The sequence below is a fragment of the Myxocyprinus asiaticus genome, chromosome 23 (assembly GCF_019703515.2).
Source record: "Myxocyprinus asiaticus isolate MX2 ecotype Aquarium Trade chromosome 23, UBuf_Myxa_2, whole genome shotgun sequence".
Classification (NCBI taxonomy): domain Eukaryota; kingdom Metazoa; phylum Chordata; class Actinopteri; order Cypriniformes; family Catostomidae; genus Myxocyprinus; species Myxocyprinus asiaticus.
The window spans coordinates 29,871,569-29,884,028 of record NC_059366.1 but is presented as its reverse complement, the minus strand read 5'-3'; the positions used below and the strand labels follow the sequence as shown (position 1 = coordinate 29,884,028).

Below are 12,460 nucleotides of genomic sequence, written 5' to 3'. Positions count from 1 at the left end.
AGTTGCTCATTAGGTTGATTTTATAACAAAACAACCACTTAGCTGAACAATTCAATGACTCCATGAATAAGACAAGGCTTGGCTTAATAAAGGAAAACAGTCAAATGTAAACAATGTTTTCAGTAAAAAGTTATTAAAAAATTAAATAAATACAATAACTTAGGAGGGCTCGAAAAAAAGAGACCTGCTGGGAGGGTTATTCAGATAAACAGAGCAAACCCAATGCCGTTTTCAAACAGCAAACAAATCCATTAATGCCTGCCAGAAACAAAACTCCAGTAAATGGACACACATTTTTAAATAATAATAAATAACAATAATAATAAAATAAAAAAATCCCAGTCAACTTGACAGGACACACACATTACATTGATATATATATAGATATATACAGTTGAAGTCAGAAGTTTACATACACCATAGCCAAATACATTTAAACTCAGTTTTTCACAATCCCTGACCTTTTAATCATAGAAAACATTTCCTGTCTTAGGTCAGTTAGGATCACTATTTTATTTTAATAATGTGAAATGTCAGAATAATAGTAGAGAGAATGATTTATTTCAGCTTTTATTTCTTTCATCACATTCCCAGTGGGTCACAAGTTTACATACACTTTGTTAGTATTTGGTAGCATTGCCTTTAAATGGTTTGTACTTGGGTCAAAGCATTTTGGGTAGCCTTCCACAAGGTTCTCACAGTAAGTTTCTGGAATTTTGGTCCATTCCTCCAGACAGAACTGGTGTAATCGAGTAAGGTTTGTAGGCCTCCTTGCTCGCACATGCTTTTTTAGTTCTGCCCACACATTTTCCAATGGATTGAGGTCAGGGCTTTGTGATGGCCACTCCAATACCTTAACTTTGTTGTCCTTAAGCCATTTTGCCACAACTTTGGAGGTATGCTTGGGGTCATTGTCCATTTGAAAGACCCATTTGCAACCGAGCTTTAACTTCCTGGCTGATGTCTTCAGATGTTGCTTCAATACTGTATATCCACATAATTTTCCTTCCTCAGGATGCCATCTATTTTGTGAAGTGCACCAGTCCTCCTGCAGCAAAGCACCCCCACAAAATAATGCTGCCACTCCCATGCTTCACGGTTGGGATGGTGTTCTTCAGCTTGCAAGCCTCACCCTTTTTCCTCCAAACATAACGATGGTCATTATGGCCAAACAGTTTGATTTTTTTGTTTCACCAGACCAGAGGACATTTCTCCAAAAAGTAAGATCTTTGTCCCCATGTGCACTTGCAAACTGTAGTCTGGCTTTTTTATGGCGGTTTTGGAGCAGTGGCTTCTTCCTGGCTAAGCAGCCTTTCAGGTTATGATGATATAGGACTTGTTTTAGTGTGGATATAGATACTTGTCTACCTGTTTCCTCCAGCATCTTCACAAGGTCCTTTGCTGTTGTTCTGGGATTGATTTACACTTTTCGCACCAAACTACGTTCATCTCTAGGAGACAGAATGTGTCTCCTTCCTGAATGGTATGATGGCTGTGTGGTCCCATGGTGTTTATACTTGCATACTATTGTTTGTACAGACGAACGTGGTACCTTCAAGCATTTGGAAATTGCTCCCAAGGATGAACCAGACTTGTGGAGGTCCACAATTTTTTTTCTGAGGTCTTGGTTTATTTCTTTTGAATTTCCCATGATGTCAAGCAAAGAGGCACTGAAGAGTTTGAAGGTTGGCCTTAAAATACATCCACAGGTACACCTCCAATTCAGTACACCTCATATCAGAAGCTAATTGGCTAATTGTCTAAAGGCTTGACATAATTTTCTGGAATTTTTCAAGCTGCTTAAAGGCACAGTTAACTTAGTGTATGTGAACTTCTGACCCACTGGAATTGTGATATAGTCAATTTTAAGTGAAACAATCTGTCTGTAAACAATTGTTGGAAAAATTACTCATGTATTGCACAAAGTAGATGTCCTAAACAACTTGCCAAAACTATAGTTTGCTAATATTAAATATGTGGAGTGGTTAAAAAAAATTAGTTGACTTCCACCTAAGTGTATGTAAACTTATGACTTCAACTGATATATATACAACTCAAATTCCAAAAAAGTTGGGACAGTATGAAAAATGCTAATAAAAACAAAAAGGAGTGATTTGTAAATTATATTCACCCTTTGCTATATTGAAAGCACTACAACTACACATTATATGATGTTTTACCTTGAGAATTCCATAGTTTTTTTGAAAATGTACAGTAATTTCAAATCAGATGATTGCAACACATTCCAAAAAAGTTGAGACGGGGCAATTTAAGACTAATAACAATTTGATGAGTTGAAATAAAAAGGCGATGTGAAACAGATGTTAAACAGGTGAGGCAATTGTGTCATAATACTGTATACTGTATAAGGAGCCTCCAAAAACAGCCTAAGACTTCAAGAGCAAGGATCGTTCAAGACTTGTCAATTTGCCAACAGATGCTTCAGCAAATAATCCAGCACCCTCTACAGCGCACAATATAATTAAAAGATTCAAGGAATCTGGTCAAATCTCGGTGCGTAAAGGGCAAGACGAAAACCATTTCTGAATGCGAGTGATCTCTAATCCCTCAGACGTCACTGTTTTATAAAAAGTCATTCATCTGTAATGAATATCATGAATATTGGCTTGGGATAACTTTAGTAAACCTTTGTTAGTCAACACCACTCGCCCCTGCATCCACAGATGCAAGTTAAGACTTTACTATGCAAAGCAGAAGCCCTACATCAACACTGTCCAGAAGTGCTGCCGACTTCTCTGGGCTCTGTCTCATCTTAGATGGAAAGTAGAACAGTGGAACTGTGTTTTTTGGTCTAAAGAGGAAAAGGGCCATCTAAGCTGTTATTAGCATCAGGTCCAAAAGCCAGTGTCTGTATGGGCCAGGGGGGTGTCAGTGCCCATGGCATGGGTAACGCGTACATCTGTGAGAACACCAGAATGCAGACAGATATGTAAAAATTTTGGAGCAACATATACTGCCATCCAGCATTGTCTTTTCCAGGGATGTCCCTGCATTTTCCAGCAGGAAAACTTCAAACCACATACTGCCTGGATTGCAAGTGCATGGCTGTGTAAGCAGAGTGTGGGTGCTAGATTGGCCTGCCTGCAGTCCTGACCTGTCTCCAAATGAAAATTTGTGGCACATTATGAAGCAGACCATATGGAAACAAAGACCCCGTACAATTGTGCAGCTAAAGACCTAAATAATGTATTATTGGGGGGAAATTCCACTTTCTAAACTTAACAAACATGTGTCTTCAGTGCCCAAATGCTTAATAAGTGTTATTAAATGAAATGGTGATGTTTCACAGTGGTAAACAACTTTTGTTTTTCCCAACTTTTGTGGAGTGTGTTGCAATCATCTGATTTGAAATGACTGTACATTTAAAAAAAAAAACCAATGAAATTCACAAGGGAAAACATCATATAATGTGTAGCTGTAGTGCTTTCAATATAGCAAAGGGTGAATATAATTTACAAATCACTCCTTTTTGTTTTTATTAGCATTTTTCATACCGTCCCAACTTTTTCGGAATTGGGGTTGTATATATACAACCTGCATTGTCCATCAACAAGGTGCTTTTCATTAATGAAAGCGATATTTCCTTGCTGGTTTGAGACTAACGTAGGTCTTCTTCATATCTTCTGTTTCCTCTTTCTTGACAAGATGGTACCGCTCTCCCTTTGTGGTGACCACCTGACTTCCGTGGTAGCGCACCAGTTTCTTAGGGGCCTGCAAATGACCAAGCAGATAGTGGAAAGAATTAATATCTACACCTAACACATGTCATCAATGATAAGCAATGCAATCTCTGACAACTGAAATCATATGAAATTATTTTATGGGCTACCCACACAACAGATCTACTGTACATGCAATTTGCTTCAAAAATATGTATTCACTGTCATACGTGGTTAAGAAGGCACAGCTGCAACTCTGATGTAAATAAATTAAGGAAAAATATGCAGGTTTGTTGCATTGTGCTTAACTGTATAAAGAAAGCAACCTTTTTTATCAAATGGACTAAGAAAATTTCTCATCTCAGAAAGTCATGAATTCCTAGTTTTTACAAATCTATAACCAGATAAAAGCAATCAATTCAAGTGTTTTTATTTTGTTTTTGTTTTTTTAAGGAAACCAAAACCCACATCTTTTGGAGTGACTGGTCTGTGTACTTTTTTATCTTCTTCACTGTCAACCAGCATGTACCTGGGGAAAAAAACAAAACAATACTTTGTATTTTGAAGCATTTCATTAGGCATAGAGCATCTGATATAATACAAGTTTTTGGAAAAGCTTGAATGAAATTTAGCCAAGAAAATACTAAGGCAATTTTAACAAAGCTCACTTTTCTAAAATGCTTGCTTTAAGTTTCTGATCAACTTCTGCAGACACTGCCTTCCCTTGATTTGCCTGAAAAAATAAAATGTAAAAGGGGTTCACGTATAAGAAACATTACCAAACCTCTTCAGCACCGTAACATCTTTTCATTATAAAAATGCTTAAATCCCTCTCTTTATTGTAACTTTTTAGATAAACTCACATTGAGAGATGCAGGGCACTTAAGCTGGACATCACCCTCAATAATGAGGCGAACAGCTTCCTCCATATCTCCTTTAGCAATAGACAATGCACTTCTGGCCTCTGTCACACTGCACTTGGGAAACATCTCAAGGAGATGCTGCTCCTGGCTATCCCATGCAGATTCACTCACCTGAAAACACATTCACAAACAGACATTCACTTGAATGCAAAGTATAAATTAGTAATATTATCCACAATCTGATTAAGCACTGTGATCTTGATCATTATGTGATGTGGTGAAAAGCCCATTACTTTAGCTGTGGCTCCATCTGCATGTGATGTGAAGTTGTGTGTCTTTGCTCCCGAGTCTCCATGTGTTAGAACAGAGCTTTCGGAGAGGGAAAATGTACTCTCTCCTAAGTTTATCTCTCCAGATTCTTAAACACACACAATAAGAACATCACAAATGTGTGGAACAATCCTATAACACTGTTTCTATGGCAAAATCGAAAATAAAATATTGACACTACTGTTATGAGGGGGAGACTTACCTGTGTCCCGTGCCGAAGCCAACTTTGATGCCAAATTAAACATCATTTCACAAACTTTGACACTGTAAGCAAGAATGGCTCATCAGTAGAATATTTACTGTTAATTACTGTTTTAATATTGTCTTAAAAGTGTGTATAGCACAGCGCATCTAGTTTGCAAGTGATCCGCCCAAGTGACACAATAGCTACTAACATTACCTGTCAATTTCGGAAAAACCAGGGATGTAAGCCTCAAGCATTTCAACAAAAACCTCTACATCAAAGTTCTCCTCCACACTTTCTTGAGATCCCAAATCTTCCAGCACCCCGGTGATGTAGGACAAAATCACATCATCTAGTGTACTGATCAAATTGGAAATATGGAAGATCACTGACAGATTACATCACTGACAGATTAGCACAGCAGAGTAAAAAGACAACAACAACTTAAATGTACATGCAGTAATTTTTTTGCATGTTGTCCTAAACTTACAGTAACACCTAGTGGTGTGGATTCAACATAATTGAAACAATAGTTTTCAGTTACAGATGCCATTGTAGAAATTCACTATTTACAGTCAGCCATGATTCATTTAATCCAAGAGTGAGTGTCCACTAACAGGGTGGTTGCTGAGGTTAAGTAAGTAGTATTCTGGTCTGGTCATGTGATCATAATATGGCAGCCCGTATGAGGGGACCCTCTCCATGTAGATTTAAACAACTTGTATAAGGTTACTGAACACTGAAGTCTTCATATCAAGTGAGTGCTCATTTTGTTGCACGTTTTAAAATTACACAATTTCTTTAGGTGTAAAACTCATTCCTGAATGAGGAAAAAATTACTGAGTGCACCTTTAATTAAACTTATATGTGCATTGGCACGCCCTTACCTCAGATCCGCGTGCGGTATATATGACAAAATGAAGTCGTACAGTGAATCGTGGATGATTTTCTGGAGATCCATCTAATCATCAGTCAGGTAGAAAAGAGAGGAAACAAAGCAGCAGCAAACAACAAAAACTTGTTAGAAACTTTTCTCACCTCTGTCTGCAGCAAAGGAGATGCTTAAAGGTAAAAAAAAAATAAATAAATAAAAAAAAAATAAAACATCGGTACATTTTTAAGGAAAAACAAACGACACAGTATTAGGGGAACGTGTTCGATTGCTCTCAATGTGTGAACTGATACCAGAAGATACCTCCGATTTCGAAAATGATGGTGCATAAATGTAAGTTTCAGCATGATCAAATGTTGCAAAAAGTCATAACAAACCACATAATTCGTTGACATTTCTTACAGAAGGCAATTTAAAGTCTAAAAACTGACTGTAGCTCAAGGGCTTCGACATGGCTAAAGATGTAATGCAACTCAATGCATATATTATCAGTGCTGGATTCATGCACATTCAGTTATAACTTTAGTAAACTGTTATAAACGTGTTGTGAAGGCACAAACAAGTATCACGCTTAAGCAAACACTCTGGCGTAAATTCAACATTTGCACGCAATTTGCACAGCTGCTTTAGCCAGCTGGCGATGTAAATACGCTTGAAACCCCAATCTTATGATCAACATAAGATACACAGTCGACACATGTACTTATCAACAGTTATTTAAATACGTGTGATGTAGGCCTAGATATTATGGTTTGTTTATTTACATGAAACGCTCAGTGGGGCTAACTAGCATCATCACGTAAAATGCGCAAAGGCCTTTAGATTTCCTTCTTACCTTTGGATCAATCCGCGCACCCGAAAGAACAAGATTAACAAAGTCGGCAGGTAAAAATTGATGACTTGACCTCGTAAATTGGCAAAAATTCTTACAATGTTTAGCTAATTCATTAGCTCTGCGCGCGGTCGATGAGGTTCAAAACCTATGACGTCACATCCGCTTTAATGTAAACACACCCTCGTGTCACTGTTGTGATTGCCATCGCAGTGCTGCACAAACACATTTTACTCTCTCAATACACTGTTCCACTGTACAATACTGTATTTTTCGCATTATTTTAATGAAAGGTCAAGCTGTCCCACATAGTGTGGAGTGTTTAGTGTGACTATGGTGATGTATCATGAATTATAAAGCAGTGTGGTATACCTGGAACTATGTTCTTTGCTTTTGCATAGGTTTGTGCTTCTCTAGTTTAACATGCAGTGATCACTGTATTGTGATATTGTAATTGTGATATTTTTTCTTTCTTCATAGAACACTGTTTTGACATCCACAGGGCCAAAGTCACCCTTTTTATTGACCAGCAATAGCAGATGTCTGTGTTGTTTTAGATTATCATCTATAATGCCCTCACATACATCATCACCATTTGTTAGAGCACATGTAAGGGGGGAACAGAGCTTCAGTGGTTTCTGGTGGTTCAGTGTTATTGCACTAGTGTATGCTGTCACGCCTCCTGATTACAAATTGGTTTCATAGATGTTTAGCGCTGTATAATTAATGCTTCATCACGCGTGCATGTGTGTTCTATCCAGCTGCACTGTTTCATTAGTTAGTGCAGGAAATACTGTACATGAGGCTGTTAATGAGTCAAGGAGAAGACTCATCTCATCTTGGCTGGACTCTATTTAAACCTCTTGGGTCAGTGGCACATGGAATTCTCATACAAACTGGATGCATGAGTGGAACCTATCCTTGCTCTTTATTTAGATACATATTTGGAAACTAGAAGTGTGTTCTATTAGACTTGTTAATGGCAGTGAATACAAAAATATAGACTGTTTGGATAAACGTTAGCTTTTTATATAAATCTTTATATGCATATCATCTAATATGTATTCTTAATTTTAGTTTATTTTTATTTATTCTAAATATGATTAAAAATAAATTATTTAGCTTTTCAGCTAAATTTAAACAGTAAACAATTATTAAACATTAAAATGATTCATGAAATGGCAGAAATGAAAAGAAATGTACACAAAAATATCAATCCATTGTTTTGGCCAACAGAAATTGTTATTGAAATCATATAAAATGTGTGACAATGGGCCCTGTCACAGTTCACCTAACTTTTGAGTTAAAATCTTTCTTTATTATTGGCCTAGTTGACTCTTGCTTGAGTGTATTTCAGTGTGGTTCTATTTTTCTCACTTTTTTACCCAAGAGCTATTTCAAAAATCTAATTACAGTGAAATTATAGTTTGAGCTTAGAAATCACAAAAAGGATTCTAGTTTAAGACAGTTTTGAACTTGGTGTTTAAAAACCGACATACAAACCCACTGTTAGAAAAGCATTTGTGTAAATTAGACTTTTGACTCAACATTAGATAAGGGCTTATAACGTCCCATGTGATACCTAGCCCCTGTCTCGCCTAATACTGTTATTATTATTATTATTATTATTATTATTATTATTAGTTTTATTATTATTATTATTTAAAGATGTTGAAAATCAGTTGATCCATTTTGAGTAATTATTTATTTGCGCAGTTTATCTTTTTTGCTGCTTGAATGTCTGACCGATTATGTGTTGATGGGCTTCATGGTCTAAACACTAGGTGGCTGCATTGAGTCATGTTACATTTTTATATCGTTGATGTTCTGACTGTAAACGAAAACATTGCTTCAGTTAATACGCGTGGATAGGTGACCCATGATGTAGTTGACACTGCATAATCTCCAATAATAATAGTAGTAGTAGTAATAATAATAATAATAATAATAACAACAATATTATTACAACATCAACAACATTATTATTATTATTATTATTATTAATAATAATAATAATAATAATAATAATAAACAATACATAAAATAAATCAACATTTTTTTAGGTTAAAATATATCTGAATGCAAAAGGTAAAGCGTACAGTATATTTTACATGCTGTAACTGATCTCTAAAAAAAACAAGTTTTTAATAATTGTTTTGTCACTTTTTTGCCTTCACTAGTTCATTTTAAGTGGTCCTGCGCTGTAACAAATTAATATTTATGACAATTAATCCATACAAAGTCATAAAAGCTGCAGGGCAGGCTTAATAATAATAAAATAATAAGCAATATGCTATGAAGAACAGTTTAGATGGAGTATAGCATGTCACTCCATAGAACATGTCAACGTCCTAAAATGATTTCATGTCTATTCCTGAGAAAATGTACTTATTTATTTAATTATGTGTTAATTTACTTTTAAGATAACAGTAGTTGGTTAAGTTGTGGATATAAAAAATAGCTGTCTTTAGAGATAAAGACAAAACAGTATGTGTTAGTACTTTATTGATCATTTGTGCTGGTGCTGGAAGCACTGCTAAGTTGGCCTAGTCACTAGTTTTGTTTTCCATTCTCTTATTTGCCATTATTGACACAGGAGAACCATTTTCCAGTTGAAGGCACAATGTGTCCCATCTGCCAGTGTGCTGAAACCCTTGTGCTCAAGGTGGGCCACTGAGACCCCTGCACAGAACCTGCAGGGACCATTGTCTCATCAAGCACATCCTGTAACATTGCAGAACTTTAACATACTGTATACAACACAATGCACTTACATATGTTATGGCACTTTTATTAACAGCTCTGATGTTTGTTAAACACACCCAGTTGTTGCTCTGTGAACTCAGAAACTCAAAATCAACAGCCTATAGCTGTATAATGAAAATCTCTGTTATACTATGAGTATCTAAAGTGACCAGTTTCAGTTAAATTTCCTCTCTATTTTATATGATGCAAATGCCTGTTACTTGTAGTATAGCTTATAGACGATTGTACACAATGTGTATGTACATACTGTAAATAAATATAATATGAAGTAGTGTCATATTATGATTTTGACTTTTTTCCCCATCATTATTATAAGTAGATAACATCCTCAAAATGTTTTGTTTTATTTTCATTCCATCTAGTCTCTTATGACTCTTATTATTGTGTTGTTGTTTTAATATATATTTGAGTTTTTATGTCTTCCTAAAACAAATGACTTCTAGATTATTATTAAAAAATATATATTTTATAAATGAATAACTACATTTCAAACATTTTGCATTTAAAACATTAAAAAAATAATTAAAGAGATTTCACTCATAGTTACTGGTATGCTCAAGCGTATCATTTGGCAGTGAAAGGCCAAGAAACACAATGTGCATATTGTGCTAAAAGAGAGAAATTTCCATTTGATCAGACACAATGGAAGAAGACTTGATCTCTGCTTTGCAATTTCCTCTCCTTCGTTAGACGAGCCAAACACAGTGCAAATAAATTTACTGCCAAATTAATTACCTTTCCCCCAAATTTAGACAATAATACCAGAAGCCGTTTGTCGGAACACATCTTTAATTATTTTATTAATGTTTGATTCAAAGTTAAGGTACAGTGACTTCACATTTTTATTAACTTTATTATACTTTGAAGTGAATGTGTATTATTATATTTTATATTAGCTGATCTTGAATTGAATTACCCAAGTTCCAAAATCAAATCAACAGATTTTTGCTCTCTTCTCACATAAATTGTTAAAATGTAACAAATCTATTGTGTAATTGAAGTCACCAAGTTTTATTAATAAGGTTTTTCAAGCTTTTCCAATTTGTCTCCTAACCCTCAACTTGTGAGATAAATGAATGAAAGCTAATAACAAAGCCATACTGCATAAAACTGTGCTTTAAAGTGCATCATCACTTATATCAGGTGAAAAGAATGTTATATTGTTAGCTTAATGTTTTTGTCCTTTTTTTAAGAGTATGGGATATCTGAGCTGCTTTAGGTCAAAGAGCAAACAGATTTCCACTGAACTCTGCTATACTCTGAGGCAACATATACCATTTAGATTTAATACTACACCTTTTAATATTTATTTTTTTATTATTGTTTTTTATTTGCTGTATTTTACTCTTGAATTGTGAATTATCTTTGGTTTGCTGCTGGTTTCTGATCCTGTCTCAAATTATCTTTGTCCTTGTACACAATATGAAAGTGTATGACTAGTAGCAGGAAACCCAATGTCAAACAGTGCAGCAGGCATGACCAACATTATTTAGACCCGCTTCTGTAGTCAGTGTATCAGGCTTGGGGGTCTGGAGCTGTATCAAGCCATCAGAGATGACTTATCCGGCCTCCTGCAAGGCAATGCTTGACTTCCCGTCTGGCTCCTGCTTAGATCCTGTCTCAGGGAAATAGGCACCTGACTGGTCGATGCTCCCTAAGACTCACCATGATTAGAATTAAATATTTTTTTGTAGTTGTTTTTGATCAACAACTGACTGTAAAGAACAGAAAGGGTCTGAAAAAGGACAGTATTCAATGACAAATGGGTTGCGTGGGATTCGTCCTTGAACACACATTACACGGAACAACTTTTACTCTTTAACACACTTTGAAAGGATCTCACTGCTGAACACTTCACAACTAAACTACACAATAACTGGTGAGTGAAATGTAAACATTTACCAGCCAGTTGCCAAATATGTTCACTTTAGTCACATAGCATGAAATTTGGTTGCAAATGCGAGTGATTTCCTCTCATTGTAGTAGAGGGTTGCACATTGAGTGAAAGATCGATCTTGGGATTTAAGAATCGAGATCGAGATCTTTCAAATGAAGATTGCAATGCATCAGAAAATTTATATTTTTACCATCCCCTACTTCCATTGTAAGTGCCTTACTGTAACATATATATATATATATATATATATATATATATATATATATATATATATATATACCTATATATATTTTTTTTTTTATTTGCAAGGACCAGGAACTTGCCTCCTCACTTCTGATAAATCAACATGCTAGTTTCGAGTATAGAGTATATACAGTATATACATGGTACATTGTCTGTATATGATAGATCATAGACAAAGCCAGGGAGAGGGCTGATGGTATGATATATAAAGTTCTTCATATCAAATGAAGAGCTTGTTTCTGGCTCATATTGTTTATCAGGCCTGTCTGTGATATGACCTCAGCACTCAACTGGTTAAAAGGTATCCGCCATCCATCATCAGGACCCCCTGCATATTAACATTGATCTGTTGGAAATGAAGAACTGACGTGTGTTATTGTTTACAGTGGGAATATTTTTCTTTCCATGATAGAGCAGGAGAGCAACGTTTCTGACAAATGGCCTATCTCATGTATTTTGTTTTCCATCAATAGTGTGGCTCTTCTCTGAATTATGGATCAATAGAGGCAAACACTTTGTGTGGTAAGTCTTAAGATTGCTCTTTATTTCTTTTTTATGTTTTGTTTTGGTATAACAATGGTTTCTTTCTTGCCTTTTGTAAAAGTTTGGCAACAGTACTTTGCTATTTATGTTTTAATACCCCTTTGTGTTTTTTGACAAGACTGTAATATTCAGTGGTGGGTAGTCTGGGTGGGGGGGGAGGTGGAGCGGAGCATTTTTACCAGTGAACATACATTTTCAGGACTGTTTCCAGAGCTTTTGGGTGTCTCTCA

The 12,460-nt window shown here is 35.7% G+C and overlaps 1 protein-coding gene across 1 annotated transcript; it reads right to left on the bottom strand.

Moving 5' to 3' along the window:
- Window positions 1–3,489: 3,489 nt before the first annotated feature.
- Window positions 3,490–6,934, bottom strand: LOC127414088 (CUE domain-containing protein 2-like). The gene is made up of 9 exons (XM_051651825.1): window positions 6,785–6,934; window positions 5,945–6,018; window positions 5,274–5,417; window positions 5,076–5,137; window positions 4,837–4,961; window positions 4,544–4,714; window positions 4,349–4,413; window positions 4,149–4,209; window positions 3,490–3,732 (listed from the first exon to the last, which is right to left on the bottom strand). The coding sequence occupies exons 2-9, from the start codon at window positions 6,016–6,018 to the stop codon at window positions 3,586–3,588; spliced, it is 849 nt and encodes a 282-aa protein (XP_051507785.1). The 5' UTR covers window positions 6,785–6,934; the 3' UTR covers window positions 3,490–3,585.
- Between the last annotated feature and the right edge of the window lie 5,526 nt (window positions 6,935–12,460).